This window comes from Dendrobates tinctorius, unplaced genomic scaffold (assembly GCF_039654945.1).
Source record: "Dendrobates tinctorius isolate UK_male_01 unplaced genomic scaffold, ASM3965494v1 ptg000014l, whole genome shotgun sequence".
Taxonomy (NCBI): domain Eukaryota; kingdom Metazoa; phylum Chordata; class Amphibia; order Anura; family Dendrobatidae; genus Dendrobates; species Dendrobates tinctorius.
The window spans coordinates 3,379,872-3,403,583 of NW_027361682.1; the positions used below are offsets into that span (position 1 = coordinate 3,379,872).

At 48.2% G+C, this 23,712-nt stretch overlaps 1 protein-coding gene across 2 annotated transcripts in view; it reads left to right on the forward strand.

The window, feature by feature from the left end:
• LOC141073676 (uncharacterized) overlaps positions 1-23,712 on the forward strand; it is a 502,533-nt gene that overhangs the window by 8,456 nt on the left and 470,365 nt on the right. The window contains exons 2-5 of one of the 2 annotated variants that reach the window (XM_073561031.1): positions 21,333-21,482; positions 21,612-21,791; positions 21,874-21,997; positions 22,081-22,178. The exons of the other annotated variant lie outside the window; for it this stretch is intronic. Coding sequence (XP_073417132.1) covers positions 21,405-21,482; positions 21,612-21,791; positions 21,874-21,997; positions 22,081-22,178 — 480 coding nt within the window. The 5' untranslated portion in view covers positions 21,333-21,404. The remainder of the gene's footprint in view (positions 1-21,332; positions 21,483-21,611; positions 21,792-21,873; positions 21,998-22,080; positions 22,179-23,712) is intronic. 2 annotated transcript variants of the gene reach the window in all.

Below are 23,712 nucleotides of genomic sequence, written 5' to 3' on the forward strand. Positions count from 1 at the left end.
CTCCTGTATAAGGATCTAGTGACGCAGTGTAGACTGTTATTCAGCGTTGCTGTTTCCTCAGATTGTCAGCTCTTGTGATCAGTCCCCGGCTCCTCGCTCCGGTCTCTCCTGTACAGTGAGGCCTCATTATACACCTGTATAAGGATCTAGTGATGCAGTGTAGACACTTATTCAGCATTGCTGCTTCCTTAGATTGTCAGCTCTTGTGATCAGGCCCCTGCTCCCTGCTCCGGTCTCTCCTGTACAGTGAGGCCTCATTATACACCTGTATAAGGATCTAGTGACGCAGTACAGATTGTTAGTCAGCATTGCTGTTTCCTCAGATTTTCAGCTCTTGTGATCAGGCCCCTGCTCCTCGCTCCGGTCTCTCCTGTACAGTGAGGCCTCATTATACCCCTGTATAACGATCTAGTGACGCAGTGTAGACTGTTATTCAGCATTGCTGTTTCCTCAGATTGTCAGCTCTTGTGACCAGGCCCCTGCTCCTCGCTCCGGTCTCTCCTGTACAGTGAGGCCTCATTATACACCTGTATAAGGATCTAGTGATGCAGTGTAGACTGTTATTCAGCATTGTTGTCTCCTCAGATTGTCAGCTCTTGTGATCAGGCCTCTGCTCCCTGCTCCCGTCTCTCCTGTACAGTGAGGCCTCATTATACACCTGTATAAGGATCTAGTGATGCAGTGTAGACTGTTATTCAGCATTGCTGTTTCCTCAGATTGTCAGCTCTTGTGATCAGGCCCCTGCTCCTCGCTCCGGTCTCTCCTGTACAGTGAGGCCTCATTATACCCCTGTATAAGGATCTAGTGACACAGTGTAGACTGTTATTCAGTATTGCTGCTTCCTCAGATTGTCAGCTCTTGTGATCAGGCCCCGGCTCCTCTCTCCTGTCTCTCCTGTACAGTGAGGCCTCATTATACACCTGTATAAGGATCTAGTGATGCAGTGTAGACTGTTATTCAGCATTGCTGTTTCCTCAGATAGTCAGCTCTTGTGATCAGGCCACTGCTCCTCGCTCCGGTCTCTCCTGTACAGAGGCCTCATTATACACCTGTATAAGGATCTAGTGACGCAGTGTAGACTGTTATTCAGCATTGCTGTTTCCTCAGATTGTCAGCTCTTGTGATCAGGCCCCTGCTCCTCGCTCCGGTCTCTCCTGTACAGTGAGGCGTCATTATACACCTGTATAAGGATCTAGTGATGCAGTGTAGACTGTTATTCAGCGTTGCTGTTTCCTCAGATTGTCAGCTCTTGTGATCAGGCCCCTGCTCCTTGCTCTGGTCTCTCCTGTACAGTGAGACCTCATTATACACCTGTATAAGGATCTAGTGATGCAGTGTAGACTGTTATTCAGCGTTGCTGTTTCCTCAGATTGTCAGCTCTTGTGATCAGTCCCTGGCTCCTCGCTCCGGTCTCTCCTGTACAGTGAGGCCTCATTATACACCTGTATAAGGATCTAGTGATGCAGTGTAGACACTTATTCAGCATTGCTGCTTCCTTAGATTGTCAGCTCTTGTGATCAGGCCCCTGCTCCCTGCTCCGGTCTCTCCTGTACAGTGAGGCCTCATTATACACCTGTATAAGGATCTAGTGACGCAGTACAGATTGTTAGTCAGCATTGCTGTTTCCTCAGATTTTCAGCTCTTGTGATCAGGCCCCTGCTCCTCGCTCCGGTCTCTCCTGTACAGTGAGGCCTCATTATACACCTGTATAAGGATCTAGTGACGCAGTGTAGACTGTTATTCAGCATTGCTGTTTCCTCAGATTGTCAGCTCTTGTGATCAGGCCCCGGCTCCTCGCTCCAGTCTCTCCTGTACAGTGAGGCCTCATTATACACCTGTATAAGGATCTAGTGATGCAATGTAGACTGTTATTCAGCATTGTTGTGTCCTCAGATTGTCAGCTCTTGTGATCAGGCCCCTGCTCCTCGCTCCGGTCTCTCCTGTACAGTGAGGCCTCATTATACAACTGTATAAGGATCTAGTGGCACAGTGTAGACTGTTATTCAGCATTCCTGTTTCCTCAGATTGTCAGCTCTTGTGATCAGGCCCCGGCTCCTCGCTCCAGTCTCTCCTGTACAGTGAGGCCTCATTATACACCTGTATAAGGATCTAGTGACGCAGTATAGACTGTTATTCAGCATTGCTGTTTCCTCAGATTGTCAGCTCTTGTGACCAGGCCCCTGCTCCTCGCTCCGGTCTCTCCTGTACAGTGAGGCCTCATTATACACCTGTATAAGGATCTAGTGACGCAGTACAGATTGTTAGTCAGCATTGTTGTCTCCTCAGATTGTCAGCTCTTGTGATCAGGCCCCGACTCCTCGCTCCGGTCTCTCCTGTACAGTGAGGCCTCATTATACACCTGTATTAGGATCTAGTGACGCAGTGTAGACTGTTATTCAGCATTGCTGTTTCCTCAGATAGTCAGCTCTTGTGATCAGGCCACTGCTCCTCGCTCCGGTCTCTCCTGTACAGTGAGGCCTCATTATACCCCTGTATAAGGATCTAGTGACGCAGTGTAGACTTATTCAGCATTGCTGTTTCCTCAGATTGTCAGCTCTTGTGATCAGGCCCCTGCTCCTCACTCCAGGCTCTCCTGTACAGTGAGGCCTCATTATACACCTGTATAAGGATCTAGTGACGCAGTGTAGACTGTTATTCAGCATTGCTGTTTCCTCAGATTGTCAGCTCTTGTGATCAGGCCCCTGCTCCTCGCTCCGGTCTCTCCTGTACAGTGAGGCGTCATTATACACCTGTATAAGGATCTAGTGACGCAGTGTAGACTGTTATTCTGCATTGCTGCTTCCTCAGATTGTCAGCTCTTGTGATCAGGCCCCTGCTCCTCGCTCCGGTCTCTCCTGTACAGTGAGGCGTCATTATACACCTGTATAAGGATCTAGTGACGCAGTATAGACTGTTATTCAGCATTGCTGTTTCCTCAGATTGTCAGCTCTTGTGACCAGGCCCCTGCGCCTCGCTCCGGTCTCTCCTGTACAGTGAGGCCTCATTATACACCTGTATAAGGATCTAGTGATGCAGTGTAGACTGTTATGGAGCATTGCTGTCTCCTCAGATTGTCAGCTCTTGTGATCAGGCCCCTGCTCCTCGCTCCGGTCTCTCCTGTACAGTGAGGTCTCATTATACCCCTGTATAAGGATCTAGTGACACAGTGTAGACTGTTATTCAGTATTGCTGCTTCCTCAGATTGTCAGCTCTTGTGATCAGGCCCCGGCTCCTCTCTCCTGTCTCTCCTGTACAGTGAGGCCTCATTATACACCTGTATAAGGATCTAGTGACGCAGTGTCGACTGTTGATCAGCATTGCTGTTTCCTCAGATAGTCAGCTCTTGTGATCAGGCCACTGCTCCTCGCTCCGGTCTCTCCTGTACAGAGGCCTCATTATACACCTGTATAAGTATCTAGTGACGCAGTGTAGACTGTTATTCAGCATTGCTGTTTCCTCAGATTGTCAGCTCTTGTGATCAGGCCCCTGCTCCTCGCTCCGGTCTCTCCTGTACAGTGAGGCGTCATTATACACCTGTATAAGGATCTAGTGACGCAGTGCAGACTGTTATTCAGCGTTGCTGTTTCCTCAGATTGTCAGCTCTTGTGATCAGTCCCCGGCTCCTCGCTCCGGTCTCTCCTGTACAGTGAGGCCTCATTATACACCTGTATAAGGATCTAGTGATGCAGTGTAGACACTTATTCAGCATTGCTGCTTCCTTAGATTGTCAGCTCTTGTGATCAGGCCCCTGCTCCCTGCTCCGGTCTCTCCTGTACAGTGAGGCCTCATTATACACCTGTATAAGGATCTAGTGACGCAGTGTAGACTGTTATTCAGCATTGCTGTTTCCTCAGATTGTCAGCTCTTGTGATCAGGCCCCGGCTCCTCGCTCCAGTCTCTCCTGTACAGTGAGGCCTCATTATACACCTGTATAAGGATCTAGTGACGCAGTGTAGACTGTTATTCAGCATTGCTGTTTCCTCAGATTGTCAGCTCTTGTGACCAGGCCCCTGCTCCTCGCTCCGGTCTCTCCTGTACAGTGAGGCCTCATTATACACCTGTATAAGGATCTAGTGACGCAGTACAGATTGTTAGTCAGCATTGTTGTCTCCTCAGATTGTCAGCTCTTGTGATCAGGCCCCGACTCCTCGCTCCGGTCTCTCCTGTACAGTGAGGCCTCATTATACACCTGTATTAGGATCTAGTGACGCAGTGTAGACTGTTATTCAGCATTGCTGTTTCCTCAGATAGTCAGCTCTTGTGATCAGGCCACTGCTCCTCGCTCCGGTCTCTCCTATACAGTGAGGCCTCATTATACCCCTGTATAAGGATCTAGTGACGCAGTGTAGACTTATTCAGCATTGCTGTTTCCTCAGATTGTCAGCTCTTGTGATCAGGCCCCTGCTCCTCACTCCAGGCTCTCCTGTACAGTGAGGCATCATTATACACCTGTATAAGGATCTAGTGACGCAGTGTAGACTGTTATTCAGCATTGCTGTTTCCTCAGATTGTCAGCTCTTGTGATCAGGCCCCTGCTCCTCACTCCAGGCTCTCCTGTACAGTGAGGCCTCATTATACCCCTGTATAAGGATCTAGTGACGCAGTGTAGACTGTTATTCAGCATTGCTGTTTCCTCAGATTGTCAGCTCTTGTGATCAGGCCCCTGCTCCTCGCTCCGGTCTCTCCTGTACAGTGACGCCTCATTATACACCTGTATAAGGATCTAGTGACGCAGTGTAGACTGTTATTCAGCATTGCTGTTTCCTCAGATTGTCAGCTCTTGTGATCAGGCCCCTGTTCCTTGATACGGTCTCTCCTGTACAGTGAGGCCTCATTATACCCCTGTATAAGGATCTAGTGATGCAGTGTAGACTGTTATTCAGCATTGCTGTTTCCTCAGATTGTCAGCTCTTGTGATCAGGCCCCTGCGCCTCGCTCCGGTCTCTCCTGTACAGTGAGGCCTCATACACCTGTATAAGGATCTAGTGACGCAGTGTAGACTGTTATTCAGCATTGCTGCTTCCCCAGATTGTCAGCTCTTGTGATCAGGCCCCTACTCCTCGGTTGCAGTCTTACCATGTATTCCTTTCTAATATAAGCCTAATATAAAGATTCGGACTCGGCCCAGTATTGTTTATATATTACAGAGAAAAGATCCTTCATGTTCCCCAACTAGAACCATTCCTCCTGACTCCCCTATTACTGCATTGTAATAAAGTCATGTGCAGTAAAGATAGTTTCATATCGGCACTGGAGTTCTGATAATTAACCATTAGTAGCCCAGTGGGACATCTATTCCCCCAGACTAGTATTCCGCACTTTCATTTCTGTAGTCATTCCCTCTTGGACACGATTTATCCGCATCCGTGTTTTTTCTGTAAATGGATGCAAATGCATGGATCGGTATCCTGATCAGGATTTGGTTGGAAATGTAAAATTCGAACTTCTGGGGCAGAGAGACGGGAGAGGAGAGGGGAGAGAGACTGGTGAAAGAAAAAAAAATGTGGCTCGGAGCCTGCGCAGTATGAAATCCACATACAGATTGGACGCAGGCATCCTGATTCAGGTGCGCCTACATTGACTATTATATGTTTTTGGACGTGCTGACACATAACAGGATGTCTGCAGATTTTTTTTTTTTAACACCCAAAATTCGCAACAGGCTGCGTTTTGGGAGCACATGGAAAATCCTGATGCCGCTCCGTGCGTCCCTATGTTAAGTATAGGGATGTAATCTGGATCAGGATTGCTATGCATCACAACGCACGGTACCAAAACGCTAGTGTGAATGCAGACCACTCGTGCAGCCCCTAACCAGGTGCCCCCATGTCATATACATGCTCCCAATACATTTTATTATCATTACCACACTGTAACATAGGACGCAAACCCTTCTAGTGAGGCGGGAAAGGTCACTGTATGACAGGTCAGCATGCGGACATAGTCTATATTATGTCTGCAAACTGGTCCCATACAGAACATCACTTTCCCATACAGGACATCCCTCACTTCCGAGCATCAGTGCCACAACACAGATCCAAGCACACGGTTACATGTTGTCCTGGATTCGTACTCTAGAGCTCCATTTAAATTCCAGACATGTAGCCACGGATCCGTGCGTGTCCCTGTGCCTGCGTGACAACTGAACGCACACTCAAGTCCCATCCGTCACCACTGAAAGTCAATGGAGACAAAAACGGATCCGTGTGCAGCCAAAATATGCAAATGTGAGACCAGCTTACCCTATATAATGATTGGGGCTGGACCGAGATCTCTCCACAGGTTTTACCTAAAATTACTTTATATTACTTACCCTACCCTCAGCAGCAACAACTGACCTCATCCATCCTCCTCCCTGTAGGGTTCTTGTCCTGTCCTGAATCCTCCTCAGTGCTGCTGACATAGTATACTAGTATGAGAACGAACATGATACCAATTCACTCTGACCTCTCTACAGTCACATGCCATATATGCCATGCATGAAGCTAGGAGTATATCACTTTATTTGGGACTCAAGGTAACTCATGCGCATTATTCACAGCACACATCTACTTCTCTCCTGACTGCTCCTCCCAGATGAGTCACAGTCAGTCACACTTCAATAAGCTGAAGCTGATAAGCTTCCAGGCAAAAAAAAACCTCGGCTCCTTCTCACTGCAGAGCCGGCTCATTTCATTCACATCAGGGAGCTGGCTCTTTGTATCGGATCGTTCACAAACGACACATCACTAAAGTCTGCACTGGTGAGTGGTAATGGGGGTGCAGGGACTGTGTGATAGAGGGGACAGGACTCAGTCCTGGGGGGCACCGGGACTCTGCACATTAGGGTACAGCCGGCTCCACATGTAAGAGCTGGAGGAGAAGTCTGCACTGGTGAGCGGTAATGGGGGAGCAGGGACTGTGTGATAGAGGGGACAGGACTCAGTCCTGGGGGGCACCGGGACTCTGCACATTAGGGTACAGCCGGCTCCACATGTAAGAGCTGGAGGAGAAGTCTGCACTGGTGAGCGGTAATGGGGGAGCAGGGACTGTGTGATAGAGGGGACAGGACTCAGTCCTGGGGGGCACCGGGACTCTGCACATTAGGGTACAGCCGGCTCCACATGTAAGAGCTGGAGGAGAAGTCTGCACTGGTGAGCGGTAATGGGGGAGCAGGGACTGTGTGATAGAGGGGACAGGACTCAGTCCTGGGGAGCACCGGGACTCTGCACATTAGGGTACAGCCGGCTCCACATGTAAGAGCTGGGGGAGAAGTCTGCACTGGTGAGAGGTAATGGGGGAGCAGGGACTGTGTGATAGAGGGGACAGGACTCAGTCCTGGGGGGCACCGGGACTCTGCACATTAGGGTACAGCCGGCTCCACATGTAAGAGCTGGAGGAGAAGTCTGCACTGGTGAGCGGTAATGGGGGAGCAGGGACTGTGTGATAGAGAGGACAGGACTCAGTCCTGGGGGGCACCGGGACTCTGCACATTAGGGTACAGCCGGCTCCACATGTAAGAGCTGGAGGAGAAGTCTGCACTGGTGAGCGGTAATGGGGGAGCAGGGACTGTGTGATAGAGGGGACAGGACTCAGTCCTGGGGAGCACCGGGACTCTGCACATTAGGGTACAGTCGGCTCCACATGTAAGAGCTGGAGGAGAAGTCTGCACTGGTGAGTGGTAATGGGGGAGCAGGGACTGTGTGATAGAGGGGACAGGACTCAGTCCTGGGGGGCACCAGGACTCTGCACATTAGGGTACAGCCGGCTCCACATGTAAGAGCTGGAGGAGAAGTCTGCACTGGTGAGCGGTAATGGGGGAGCAGGGACTGTGTGATAGAGGGGACAGGACTCAGTCCTGGGGGGCACCGGGACTCTGCACATTAGGGTACAGCCGGCTCCACATGTAAGAGCTGGAGGAGAAGTCTGCACTGGTGAGTGGTAATGGGGGAGCAGGGACTGTGTGATAGAGGAGACAGGACTCAGTCCTGGGGAGCACCGGGACTCTGCACATTAGGCTACTTTCACACATCAGGTTTTCGCCGTCAGGCTCGTGCCGGAGTGCCGGATCCGGCAAATGTTTTGTAAAACCGGATGTGACGGATCCGGTTTTCTGCTGGATCCGTCTTGCGCATGACAGCCAAAACCGGATCCGTCTCATCCGGTTCATCCGGTTTTCGATCCGTTTTTCGACGTATTACGCCGGATCCGGTTTTTAAAAAGGCCCCTTGTGGCCTTCTGAACGGGATTGCCTACTGAAAAACTATATATACCGTGTTCCTACAGCCCTTCTTTGACAGGTTGTAGAGGAGAAAGTGCAGGTTGGAGAGAAGAGCAAGTGACTGGTGAAGATGTTGTGATTGGAAATATTTTGAAGAATTTGGCGGATTTTACAGCGGAGGCGAATCGTTTGAGGGTGATTATTCTGGAGAAGGAGAGAGCGAGACAGCAGCGCATCAGGTATCGTAGACGACGTTTGTGGATCCACCCCATCACAGCCAAGAGAATGACGCGTGGGGTCTATTCTACACTCTGCATAGACCTTAGACGAAACCCGGAGAAATTTTTTGGATATGTTCGGATGAAAATGGAGAATTTTGATTACTTGCTGGAGCGCATTGCACACCTCATAAGAAAATCGGACACCTATTGCCGCTTCTCTGTTTCACCCGCAGAGCGTCTGATGGTGACTTTAAGGTAAGCCACATTTATTGGATATGCTCGCATCAGAGCACACTTTCACTGCAATCTTGGTGGTAGTTTGTATCTCCAAGTGTTATAGCTGAGTTTTGGTGTGTAATGCTGTGATTTTAAACTAATTGATTGTTTTTTAATTCCCCACAGATTTCTTGCAACTGGAGAATCCCTTTCGTCACTGCATTTCCAGTACAGACTCGGGATTTCCACCATATCTGGAATAGTGAAGCACACATGCCGTGCACTGTGGGACTCCTTAGCTGAAGAGTTTTTACCAGAGCCCACAACAGAGAGGTGGATTGAAATTTCTGAAAAGTTTCTACAGATATGTCAGTTTCCGAACTGCTTGGGCTCTGTGGACGGGAAACATATCCGCATTGTAAAGCCAGCCGGATCGGGATCGGAATATTTCAATTACAAGAAATATTTTTCAATTGTCCTCATGGCCATCTCTGACGCGGAATACAAATTTATTGCTGTTGATATTGGGGCCTATGGCTGCTCAAATGACTCTCAAGTTTTCAAACTGTCTGCCATGGGGCGTAAACTGTATGGAAACACCTTCCAGTTCCCACCACCTAGACCGCTGCCGCAAACACCTGGTCCACCTATGCTATTTGTCTGTGTAGGGGATGAAGCCTTCCAGCTGTCAGAACACCTTTTGAAACCGTACGGTAGCAGAGGATTGTCAAGAACAAAACGCATTTTTAATTACCGCCTCACGAGCAAGAAGAATGGTTGAATGTACCTTTGGTATTCTGACAGCCAAATGGCGTGTCCTATTGACTGCGATCAACCTCAAGACAGAAACTGTTGACGAGGTGATCAAAGCTTGCGTGGTACTCCACAATTTTGTTATCTGCAAGGAACCCATTTCCATTGAGGACACCTCTGAAGAAACCACTTTGCAAGATTATCAGAACATTACCACTAGAAGTTCTGTGACGGTTTCAGTAATGAGGGACAATTTTGCACAATACTTTATGTCGCCTCAAGGCAGAATAGACTGGAAGGATGACAGAGTGTGAAAGATTTGTGCCCTAACCAAACTTGTGTACCTTCTGTACCAACATTATATACCTTTGCCAACCAAAGTTGGCTATCTTGTCATGGTTTAACTATTTTTACCTTTAGGCCACAGGTGTGTACCTGGTTGTGTTTTATGCAAAGTATTTCACCTTTTAACAAAATTTGTGTACATTGTTAGCAAATCACCCACAAGATACACAACTTTTTTGGTGAAATACTTTGCTTCAAACACAACCAGGAGAACACAACTGTGGCAAAAAGGTAAAATTTATTTACCTTTTACCTACAGTTATATACCTGGTTTTGAGAACCTTTTTACCTTTTAAATACCCTGTATTTAACCTTTTTTTTACCATATTTCACCGCAGAAAGAAATGACAGACAACCAGTGTAAAACAATAATTAAACTTTTATTGAAAATTTTTTTTTTTTTAGAATGCTTTTTTGAAATTTAAAAACTTATTTAATAAACCTTTTAAACCAGAAAATTGGTCATTTATTTAAAAACACGCATTTTTATAAATTTGTGTAGTGTGGGGTGGAAATACTGCTGGAGGGGCTGCGGGACACTTCGACACTGGGAGTGTGGAGAGAGGACTGGGATCGTGGTGGGGAAGGAACAGTTAGAGGTGAAGGTGTGGAAAAAGCTAGAGAATGGGTGGACATGTGGGAGGCAGAAGAGGTGGTGGGTGGTGGAGTGGAGGGTTGGGCAGGGACTGTAGGAGCAGATGATGTGGATGGAAAGTGGTATGGGGAAGGAGTTTGGTACGGGGAAGGAGTTTGGTACGGGGCAGGTTGCTGGAAGTGGGGAGATGTCTGGTAATGGGGAGGTTGCTGATACTGGGGAGGTTGCTGGTACTGGGGAGGTGGCTGGTATGTAATAGGAGGGGGAGGATGGAAAGTGGCTGGAGGGGGTGCAGGTGGAGGAACTACTGGGGTGGGAGGAGGAGGTTGGGAGGTAACGTGCTGGAGAGCACCGTGGCACGAATGCATTACATGCATCTGCTGGCTAGGAGAGAGCGTTTCCATGCGCTCCACAACAGACCTGAAAAAGGTGTGGTTTGGCGAAGATCTTGCTTCTGAATGCATGGTTTGCAGAAGTGTCTTCACCTTGAGAATGCTGGAGTTGATCTGCTGAAAGCCTGCTGAGATTTGCTCTGACAAGACTTTTAGACAGTTCTGGAAAGATGCATTCAGATGCAAGAACTCTGGCGCATAAGTCTTTTCCTGACCCCTCTGCCGCTGCCGCCCAGTACCCGCACGTGTACTAGAGGTGGCAGGGGCAGAAGGGTGGGGTAAAGGGAAAGCGATCTCCTCACCAGCAGCTCCATGTAATGTTGTCGGCCACGATGCTCCTGCGCTGGTGGATGGGACAGATGGGTGTAATGTGTGGGAAGGCTGGGAAAGTGCAGATGTACCGGGGCGGTCGAAGTGTCCCTCGGTGCCGGTCTCCTCAGGGATCGCCTCAGAAGGGTCCAACCGTGCAGGCTCCCGAGTGCTGCTCACCGTGCTGTGGAATAAAGAGAAAAAAAAACAATTAAAATAGTGACATGGTATGGCCCTGGCTGAAAAATTTTTTTTACATCTAAACATTTTTTTTTTACATGTGGTGTGTAATATTTACCTTCTGGTGACCATTGTATCCCGGAGGAACGACAGGGCTCGTGCGTACTTGTACTTGCTCCTCCGTCCTCCAGATCCACTCGGGGCCCGCATCTCTTTATTGAGCTCCTTCTTGAAACGATTCCTCACAGACCGCCACCGCTTCACAATTCTGTCCCCTGAAACGAGAAAGGACAAAGTGGTTAGTATACAACATCAGTGTTTCCCAAACTCCAGTCCTCATGGTCCCCAGGGGTCATGTTTTCAGGATTTCCATAGTAAATAGAAATCCTGAACACATGATCCGTGGGGACCACGAGGACTGGAGTTCGGGAAACACTGGTTTACATCAAGCAACCGGTACTGTATATACTTACGCTCTTTAATCTGGGCCCGAGCATCGAGGTCCTCCCAGCGGGCCACAAGGAGCGAACAGATTTCCTCCCAGAGCCGTCGGGTAACTATCAGGTCAGCATGGCCGCGGTCAGCCATATTCCAAAGCGGCTCCCTTTCTCTGACGAGATCGATTAGCAGGTCAACATCAATTCCTCCATCCTCACCGTCAGAGTCGGGAGCACGCTGTGAAGGCTGTTAACCCCTTAGCGACAGAGCCAGTTTGCAGCTTAATGACCAGGCCAATTTTTACAATTCTGACCACTGTCCCTTTATGAGGTTATAACTCTGGAACGCTTTAATGGATCCTGCTGATTCTGAGATTGTTTTTTCGTGACATATTGTACTTCATGTTAGTGGTAAAATTTCTTCGATAAGTCTTGTGTTTATTTATGAAAAAAACAAAAATATGGCAAAAATTTTTAAAATTTTGCAATTTTAAAACTTTAAATTTTTATGCCCTTAAATCAGAGAGATGTGTCACATAAATTTCTTAATAAATAACATTTCCCACATGTCTACTTTACATCAGCACAATTTTGGAAGCAAAATTTTTTTTTGTTAGGAAGTTATAAGGTTTAAAATTGACCAGCGATTTCTCATTTTTACAACAAAATTTACAAAGCCATTTTTTTTAGGGACCACATCATATTTAAAGTCATTTTGAGGGGTGTACATGACAGAAAATACCCAAAAGTGGCACCATTCTAAAAACTAGACCCCTCAAGGTGCTCAAAACCACATTCAAGAAGTTTATTAACCCTTTAAGTGCTTCACAGGAACGAAAGCAATGTGGATGGAAAAAATTAACATTTAACTTTTTTTTGGAAAAAAATTACTTCAGAACCAATTTTTTTTATTTTCACAAGTGTTAAAAGAGAAAATCAACCACAAAATTTGTTGTACAATTTCTCCTGAATACGCCGATACCCCATATGTGGGGGTAAACCCCTTTTTCAGCACACGGCAGAGCTCGCAAGGGATGGAGCACCGTTTGACTTTTTCAACGCAGAATTGGCTGGAATTAAGATCGGATGCCATGTTGCGTTCGGAGAGCCCTTAATGTGCCTAAACAGTGGAAAACTCCAACAAGTGACCCCATTTTGGAAACTAGACCCATTACGGAACTTATCTAGATGTGTGGTGAGCACTTTAAACCTTCAAGTGCTTCACAGAAGTTTATAACGTAGAGCCGTGAAAATAAATCCATTTTTTTTTCCACAAAAATGATCTTTTTGCCCCCAAATTTTTATTTTTACAAGGGTAACAGGAGAAATCATACCCCCACAGTTATTATGCGATTTGTCCTGAGTACGCTGATACCCCATATGTGGGGAGGAACCACTGTTTGGGTGCATGGGAGAGCTTGGAAGGGAAGGAGTGCCATTTTGGAATGCAGACTTTGATGGAATGGTCTGCGGGCATCATGTTGCGTTTGCAGAGCCCCTGATGGGCCTAAACAGTGGAAACCCCCAACAAGTGACTCCATTTTGGAAACTAGACCCATGAAGGAACTTATCTAGATGTGTTGTGAGCACTTTGAACCTTCAAGTGCTTCACAGAAGTTTATAACGTAGAGCCGTGAAAATAAGAAATCCATTTTTTTTTCCACAAAAATGATCTTTTCACCCCCAAATTTTTATTTTTACAAGGGTAACAGGAGAAATCATACCCCCACAGTTATTATGCGATTTGTCCTGAGTACGCTGATACCCCATATGTGGGGAGGAACCACTGTTTGGGCGCATGGGAGAGCTCGGAAGGGAAGGAGTGCCATTTTGGAATGCAGACTTTGATGGAATGGTCTGCGGGCATCATGTTGCGTTTGCAGAGCCCCTGATGGGCCTAAACAGTGGAAACCCCCAACAAGTGACTCCATTTTGGAAACTAGACCCATGAAGGAACTTATCTAGATGTGTGGTGAGCACTTTGAACCTTCAAGTGCTTCACAGAAGTTTATAACGTAGAGCCGTGAAAATAAGAAATCCATTTTTTTTCCACAAAAATGATCTTTTCGCGCCCAAATTTTTATTTTTACAAGGGTAACAGGAGAAATCATACCCCCACAGTTATTATGCGATTTGTCCTGAGTACACTGATACCCCATATGTGGGGGGGAACCACTGTTTGGGCGCATGGGAGAGCTCGGAAGGGAAGGAGTGCCATTTTGGAATGCGGACTTTGATGGAATGGTCTACGGGCATCATGTTGCGTTTGCAGAGCCCCTGATGGGCCTAAACAGTGGAAACCCCCCACAAGTGACCCCATTTTGGAAATTAGACCCCCTAAGGAACTTATCTAGATGTGTGGTGAGCACTTTGAACCCCCAAGCGCGTCACAGAAGTTTATAAACGCAGAGCCGTGAAAATAAGTCTTTTTTATTTCCACAAAAGTGATTTTTTAGACCCCAATTTTTAGACCCCCAAAGTTGGTAAATAGTGGAAACCCCTCAATTCTTGCTCCAACCCTAACCCCAACACACCCCTAACCCTAATCCCAACCCTAATCCCTAATCCTAATTCTAACCCTAATCCTAGTTCACCCTAACCCTAACCCTAGCCCAACCCTAGCCCTAACCCTAGCCCAACCCTAACCCTTAACCCTAGCCCAACCCTAACCCTTAACCCTAGCCCAACCCTAACCCTAGCCCAACCCTAACCCTTAACCCTAGCCCAACCCTAACCCTTAACCCTAGCCCAACCCTAGCCTAGCCCTAACCCTAGCCTAGCCCTAACCCTAGCCTAGCCCTAACCCTAGCCTAACCCTAACCCTAGCCTAACCCTAGCCTAACCCTAACCCTAGCCTAACCCTAGCCTATCCCTAACCCTAACCTAACCCTAGCCTAACCCTAACCCTAGCCTAACCCTAGCCTAACCCTAGCCTAACCCTAACCCTAGCCTAACCCTAGCCTAACCCTAACCCTAGCCTAACCCTAGCCTAACCCTAGCCTAACCCTAACCCTAGCCTAACCCTAACCCTAGCCTAACCCTAACCCTTATGGAAAACTGAAAAACAAAATATTTTTTTTATTTCATTATATTGGCCTATATAAGGGGGTGATAAACGGGGGGGTTATGTACTATTTTTATTATTTTGATCACTATGATCGTTTATCTTAGTGATCAAAATAATGAATGGAATCTGCCAGCCGGAGCCAGCAGATTCCCGGCGGGCGCACTGCGCATGCGCCCGCCATTTTCAAGATGGCGGCGCCCATCGGATGACGCCGGCGGGCGCGGGACCATCGGGAGGGGACGGAGGACAAGGGAGAGGTACCGGGAGGGGACCGGGGGGATCGGGGACCCTATTTCTCTATCCTCTGATGTGCGATCACATCAGAGGAAAGAGAAATTACATGTAAAATCGCGGCTTTTTTTGCGGTCGCCGTTATAGGGTTAATAACGGCGATCGCAAAAGTGGGGGTCGGACCGATTCATGTTCTCTGGGGTCTCGGCTACCCCTGGCAGCCGAGACCCCGGAGAAAATCCGACACTGGGGGGCGCTATTCACTTAAATCACAGCGCCGTGAATTAACGGCGCTGTGGTTTAAGTACCCTTAATTACCGCCGTTAAAAGGCGTATCGGCGGTCGTTAAGGGGTTAAAGTAAAAGAGAAAAATAGCAAAATTAGGCACCACACTTTAAGACATGAAATAAAAAGTGTACCAAAATTTAATTTAAATATTATACTTACACGCTGGTGACCGCCGCGTTGCTGTCGCCGACGACCCAGGGATTCACTGCGAGGACCTCTTGGCCGAGCACCAGATTGGGAAGACTAGAGAAGAAAAGAAAAAAATTTATGTGTTTGGATGTTGGCATATTTGTTTGCTGTGTGATGTCTGCGGTACATTGTTTTCTATGTGTTGTGTGTAGTGTGATGTTGTGTTTCTGCGTTTGATGAAAAAACTTACCAATTGTGAGCCCACTCCAGGTGTCTGTCCACCCCTTCCTACTTCTTCTGGGAGCTCCTCTTCAGCTTGTGATTCCTGTTTTGAAATAAAAGCCAATGAATAGACATATATTACAAAGATGATGGATTTTGGAAATAAAAACTTACCGTCAAATGCTGACGATGCGAGGGAGGGCTCCCAGAAGAAGATGCGGTGTCCTCCTGCTGGCCAGACTCCATGCCTGTGCGTGGTGTTTCAGCTGCTGCCATTGCTGCTGCTGCTGCATCTCTTGGGCGGCTGTTGAATAAAGAGAAACAAAGGGCCAATGAATATCTTGATATTCCATGGCCCTAGTTTTGAGGAATGGGGGATTTGATAATTACCGTCTCTCATCTGCTGGTGGACTCCCCTCCCGTTGTTCAGCATGGTCGCTTTGCTCCATTTGGGGTGGTGGTGGTGCTGATGGTGGTGTTCTCTCGTGCCTTCTCCTGCGCCTGGTTCCTGTCTTGGGTGGCATGTTGGGTGTGGCTGAGGGTCCCACTGTCATGGTTTTCTATATGTGTGCTGTGGGCAGAAATACTGAGCATGCTCAGACCCAAAAAAAACGGATCAGGCCAATTTCCGGCGCTCATAGACTTTCATTGTGTGAAAAAGCCGGACGTGCCGGGTCCGGCTTTTTCGCCGGAGACAAAAAACGTTACAGTAGTCGTTTTTTCCAGACGCCGGATTGCGACACATTGCCGGATCTGGCGAAAACCGGACGAAACGCATGGCCATCCGGCGCTAATGCAAGTCAATGGGGGGGAAACCGGATCCGGCATTGCATTTCGCCGGATCCGATTTTTGTCAAAAGAGCCGGATCGGGCCTGACGGCGAAAACCTGATGTGTGAAAGAGGCCTTAGGGTACAGCCGGCTCCACATGTAAGAACTGGAGGAGAAGTCTGCACTGGTGAGCCGTAATGGGGAGCAGGGACTGTGTGATAGAGGGGACAGGACTCAGTTCTGGGGGAGCACCGGGACTCTGCACATTAGGGTACAGCCGGCTCCACATGTAAGAGCTGGAGGAGAAGTCTGCACTGGTGAGCGGTAATGGGGGAGCAGGGACTGTGTGATAGAGGGGACAGGACTCAGTCCTGGGGGAGCACCGGGACTCTGCACATTAGGGTACAGCCGGCTCCACATATAAGAGCTGGAGGAGAAGTCTGCACTGGTGAGCGGTAATGGGGGAGCAGGGACTGTGTGATAGAGGGGACAGGACTCAGTCCTGGGGGAGCACCGGGACTCTGCACATTAGGGTACAGCCGGCTACACATGTAAGAGCTGGAGGAGAAGTCTGCACTGGTGAGCGGTAATGGGGGAGCAGGGACTGTGTGATAGAGGGGACAGGACTCAGTCCTGGGGGGCACCGGGACACTGCACATTAGGGTACAGCCGGCTCCACATGTAAGAGCTGGAGGAGAAGTCTGCACTGGAGAGCAGTAATGGGGGAGCAGAGACTGTGTGATAGAGGGGACAGGACTCAGTCCTGGGGACCACCGGGACACTGCACATTAGGGTACAGCCGGCCCCACATGTAAGAGCTGGAGGAGAAGTCTGCACTGGAGAGCAGTAATGGGGGAGCAGGGACTGTGTGATAGAGGGGACAGGACTCAGTCCTGGGGGGGCACCGGGACTCTGCACAATAGGGTACAGCCGGCTCCACATGTAACAGCTGGAGGAGAAGTCTGCACTGGTGAGCGGTAATGGGGGAGCAGGGACTGTGTGATAGAGGGGACAGGACTCAGTCCTGGGGAGCACCGGGACTCTGCACATTAGGGGACAGCCGGCTCCACATGTAAGAGCTGGAGGAGAAGTCTGCACTGGTGAGCGGTAATGGGGGAGCAGGGACTGTGTGATAGAGGGGACAGGACTCAGTCCTGGGGGAGCACCAGAATTCTGCACATTAGGGTACAGCCGGCTCCACATGTAAGAGCTGGAGGAGAACTCTGCACTGGTGAGCGGTAATGGGGGAGCAGGGACTGTGTGATAGAGGGGACAGGACTCAGTCCTGGGGGAGCACCGGGACTCTGCACATTAGGGGACAGCCGGCTCCACATGTAAGAGCTGGAGGAGAAGTCTGCACTGGTGAGCAGTAATGGGGGAGCAGGGACTGTGTGATAGAGGGGACAGGACTCAGTCCTGGGGGGCACCGGGACTCTGCACATTAGGGTACAGCCGGCTCCACATGTAAGAGCTGGAGGAGAAGTCTGCACTGGTGAGCGGTAATGGGGGAGCAGGGACTGTGTGATAGAGGGGACAGGACTCAGTCCTGGGGGGCACCGGGACTCTGCACATTAGGGTACAGCCGGCTCCACATGTAAGAGCTGGAGGAGAAGTCTGCACTGGTGAGCGGTAATGGGGGAGCAGGGACTGTGTGATAGAGGGGACAGGACTCAGTCCTGGGGGAGCACCGGGACTCTGCACATTAGGGTACAGCCGGCTCCACGTGTAAGAGCTGGAGGAGAAGTCTGCACTGGTGAGCGGTAATGGGGGAGCAGGGACTGTGTGATAGAGGGGACAGGACTCAGTCCTGGGGGAGCACCGGGACTCTGCACATTAGGGGACAGCCGGCTCCACATGTAAGAGCTGGAGGAGAAGTCTGCACTGGTGAGCGGTAATGGGGGAGCAGGGACTGTGTGATAGAGGGGACAGGACTCAGTCCTGGGGGAGCACCGGGACTCTGCACATTAGGGGACAGCCGGCTCCACATGTAAGAGCTGGAGGAGAAGTCTGCACTGGTGAGCGGTAATGGGGGAGCAGGGACTGTGTGATAGAGGGGACAAGACTCTGTCCTGGGGAGCAACGGGACTCTGCACATTAGGGTACAGCCGGCTCCACATGTAAGAGCTGGAGGAGAAGTCTGCACTGGTGAATGGTAATGGGGGAGTAGGGACTGTGTGATAGAGGGGACAGGACTCAGTCCTGGGGGGCACCGGGACTCTGCACATTAGGGTACAGCCGGCTCCACATGTAAGAGCTGGAGGAGAAGTCTGCACTGGTGAGCGGTAATGGGGGAGCAGGGACTGTGTGATAGAGGGGACAAGACTCTGTCCTGGGGAGCAACGGGACTCTGCACATTAGGGTACAGCCGGCTCCACATGTAAGAGCTGGAGGAGAAGTCTGCACTGGTGAATGGTAATGGGGGAGCAGGGACTGTGTGATAGAGGGGACAGGACTCAGTCCTGGAGGGGGCACCGGGACTCTGCACATTATTATGCAGCCGGCTCCAAATGAGAAACCCAAATCATAGTTTAGAAAGTCACAAGATCCTATCATCTACTAGAATTCAGTCACAGCCATATATCTAGTGTGCGGCTCTGCAGGTGGAGGTCTTTGTTTGAGATTCCCCATTACTGGGCGCAGGGGACATTAATCCTCTGAGTGCTGCGGTCACATTCCAGGAGACAGAACGTGTTCCCTTGGGTGGATCAGGGAAACGCTGTAGATATAGTATATCTTGACTTCAGCAAAGCATTTGACAAAGTCTCTCATACAATCCTTATTGAAAAAATGACTAAGTATGGAATGGACAAGGCAACTGTTAGGTGGATTCATAACTGGCTTAGTGATCGGACCCAAAGAGTGGTCGTAAATGGCTGCACATCCAGTTGGAAGAATGTCTCAAGTGGGGTACCACAGGGCTCTGTCCTGGGCCCTGTATTGTTCAACATCTTTATCAATGATTTAGATGAAGGAATTGAGGGTAAACTGATTAAATTTGCTGATGACACAAAGCTAGGAGGGATAGCTAATACTAGAGAAGAGAGAGAGGATTCAAAAAGATATAAATAAACTGGAGAAGTGGGCAGCAACTAACAGAATGGTTTTTAACAGGGAAAAATGCAAAGTACTACATCTGGGCAATAAAAATGAAAAAAAGCATATACAGAATGGGAGGAATAGGGCTAAGCAACAGCACATGTGAAAAAGACTTGGGTATACTAATAGATCACAAACTGAATTTGAATCAACAGTGTTATGCAGCAGCAAAAAAGGCAAATGCAATTCTAGGATGTATTAACAGAAGCATACAGTCTAGATCACGTGAAGTCATTATTGCCCTCTACTCCTCTTTGGTCAGACCTCATCTGGAATACTGTTTCCAGTTTTGGGCGCCACATTTTAAAAAAGTCATTAACAAACTGGAGCAAGTTCAGAAAAGAGCGACCAGAATGGTGACCGGTCTGCAAACCCTGTCTTATGAGGAAAGGTTGCAGGATTTGGGAATGTTTAGCTTGCAGAAGAGAAGCTTGAGAGGAGACTTAATAGCTGTCTACAAATATCTAAAGGGCTGTCACATTGTAGAAGGATCATCTTTATTCTCATTTGCACAAGGAAAGACTAGAAGCAATGGGATGAAACTGAATGGGAGGAGACACAGATTAGGTATTAGAAAAAACTTTTTGACAGAGTGATCAATGATTGGAACAGGCTGCCACGAGAGGTGGTGAGTTCTCCTTCAATTGAAGTCTTCAAACAGAGGCTGGACAGACATCTGTCTTGGATGATTTAGCGAATCCTGTTTTTGAGCAGGGGGTTGGACCAGATGGACCAGGAGGTCCCTTCCAACTCTATGATTCTATGATTCCCTTCTGTGTCACTATATCACGATCTCTGTCTGTATTGGATTACATTGGGTCACTTCTGACGTCGCTCACTGCTTGGTATACATTTTTGCAAAAAATGTATCAACCAAATACCCTGCTTTTTATCATCTTTTTAATAGTACTTGCTGTTTACTGTTACTTCATTACAACAGAGTATTTTGTATACGTTTGTTTTACTGTGTCTTTCTGTGTTTCAGTCTTTTGGTGGTGTGAACACTATCCTACAGACTTGTTCACTGTGTGCATGGCCCATGTGTTTGTATTTAATTGGTTTCTTGTTTTTGCATGATTAGGGAGGTTTTTCCACCCCTCCCTTGTGGGCCATGCACATATAGGCCGTCCTCTGCAGCTTGTCCACATCAGACATTACCTGTCTGAATCCTGCTCATATCGGCACCATACACATGATCAGGTTTTTAAATACATCAGTTAGGGACTGCTCTGATATTGGGTTACCTTTACATTTGGTAGAGCGGCTTAGTATACATTTTTTGCAAAAAAAAGTATCAACAAAATACCCTGTTTTTTATCATCTTTTTTACTAGCACTTGCTGTTTACTGTTACTTCTTTACAACAGAGTATTTTTATATGTTTGTTTTACTGTGTTTTTCTGTGTTTCAGTCTTTTGGTGGTGGGAACACTGTCCTACAGACTTGTTCAGTGTGTACATGGCCCATGTGTTTGTATTTTATCTGTTACTGTACAGTCTAAATTATGGCTGTCGCCTGCTCCATGTTGTCACTATTGGGATATATTAATGTGCTCATCTGTTACTGACGTCCCCCGTTCTGCCGTCCTGATCTCTGTGGATGTTGCCGGCACTTTATAACTTTGTGTCTTGATTTTAGGAATTACTTAATAAAGATTCAGATAATTTAGATTTTTCTTTTAGATTTGTTCTGTGTTTTTGGTGCTGGATTGGAGATATTCTGTGATAAACCTCTGTATGTGACTATAATCAGACTGTGTGTTATACCGGTGGCAGGACGGGGCCATGACTGGATGTAGTGATCATGTGAAGCCGGTAACAGCTCCGGAGATTTCTTACATGGGATCTTTATGATGTTACATCGTCATCTTCTCCCCATTCAGGTCCCTACAATATCGGATCCTCTCAGTGGAGATCTTCTATATAAGAGAATTCTCCTGAGTGACCCTACAAGGATGGATAGGGACAGGGACAAGATGGCGGAGAGGATATTACACCTCACCCTAGAGATCCTCTTCCGGCTTACTGGAGAGGTGAGAGATTCTGATGACGTCACATTACATCATTCTTATCTATGGGAATAACAGATGGACAGAACTGGAGAGGTGAGGACTCTGGGAATGTCTGTAGTGAGGTTTATTAATGTGTCTCTCCATAACCAGGATTACACAGTAGTGAAGAAGACCTCTAGTGAGCGCTGTCAGGCCCCTGTGTCTGAGGGATGGGGAAGACCCCTGAGCCCAATCATGGGGCCTCCACCTCACCCCCTGATACATGAGGACATCAATGACCAGAAGATCCTAGAACTCACCTACAAGATGATTGAGCTGCTGACTGGAGAGGTGACACTGCTGGGAATGCTGGGACATTATACAGTAACGCTATGGAGGGATCGGGGGATGACGGTATCATTGTATGTGTCAGGTTCCTATAAGGTGTCAGGATGTCACCGTCTATTTCTCCATGGAGGAGTGGGAGTATTTAGAAGGACACAAAGATCTGTACAAGGACGTCATGATGGAGGTTCCCCAGCCCCTCACATCACCAGGTAATAGACAGGACTAAATACACACGGCCTATAATAATCTGTATGTAAAGAATGAATTCAGTCCCTGTATGTGTTTCCTCCAGTTCTATCCAGTGAGAGGACAACACCAGAGAGATGTCCCCGTCCTCTTCTTCCACAGGACTGTAAACAAGAAGATTCCGAAGTTCCTCATGATCATCAGGTAGATGGAGAGAAGGTGTCATGACACTTTTTCTCTATGATGTGTAGAAGGCTGTGGAAATCTTGTTTTATACCCCAGTATTATACACTGAACAGTAATTTATTAGAGTCATTTTCTTAATCCCATCTGAAACTTATTAGACACATGACTGCAGACTGCAGCATAAATCGGACGGGTCAAATTTCAGAATGGAAAGATCTGACTTTGAACGACTTCTTTCTTCAACTCTCAATATACGGTACATCTGAGCTCTAACAGCACCCAGGCGTCTATTTATAGATTTAACCTCTCTGTTTCTTCCAGACTTTTCTGTACACATAGACATTATATCTCAAGAGCTTAGGCCTCTTTCACACTTCATTTTTTTGCATCAGTCATAATCCGCCAAAAGGACGGATGGCGGATCCGTTGTAGAACTGATGACAACGGATGCCACCCGTCCGTTTTTTTGACGGATCCGACAAATGCAGATTTTTAAAGGAATCAAAAGGAGAGAGAGAGAGAGAGAGAGAATTTCGGGTTAAATCTGTGTCTGGAGGATCCGCCAGAAAAAAAAAACGTTGCAAGCTCCGTTTGGAAATCTTTGAGGATGGTAACGGACAGCAACTTTTGGCGGATCCGCAAAAAAAATGGATGCAACGGACGGCAATCCGTCACAATCCGCCCATAATGCAAGTGAATGGGGAAAAAACGGATCCTCAAAAAAAAAATTGCGGATCCGTTTTTTTCAAAACCTGGCGGATTGTGACTGATTGTAAAAAACTGAAGTGTGAAAGAGGCCTTATAATGAGCAGTAGATGCTGCCATGACCTCACTCTACAGAGCCCCACATAGGAAACGGACACTAAAACTACAGTCTATTGCTATTACAGCACAATTTACCCTAAATAGTGAACCACCTAGAATCGTCTCCCAAGACTCCGACAGCTGTAGGGTTGACCCTCTGTAACTCTTGACGCCCTGTAACTCTCCTCTGCCTAGCTGCAGGGCTGACTCCAGTGGCATACCGCCAATGGCATTAGGCCACGTGACTGTCATGTGGCCCCGAGGAGGGAGGGGGCCTGCCGGAGTTGGACAGCAACAGCTGTGCCACAGGCGGACATACTGCATGTGCATCCGATGCGGCTGCATCGGGGCCCAGAGACTACGGGGGGCCCCTGCAGGGCGGCTAATATTGTGGGCAATCTGGCCTGTTTTTCTGGTCCCGGTGGCCCCTGGCCAGATTGCCCTCATATGCGACAGGCAGGGGGAGATCCCTGCAGCTCCGCTGCCTACAAGAGAAGATGACAGTGGAGCTGCAGCAGTCTGTCCTGCTTCCTGCCCGCGTTTCCTGTGTCACACAGCAGTCAGCGTCGCGGCTGGATGACATCATCATTCAGCGCCGCGGCCGCTGTGCCAGTGAAAGGAAGCTGCTGGTAACGGTGATGCTGCGGGAGAGCATGCGGAGAGGTGCCGTCTGCTGTGTGTGTGTGTGTGTGTAGAGATGAGTGGTGGTGTGTGCGTTCAGAGAGGTAAATGGTGCTGTGTGTGTGTA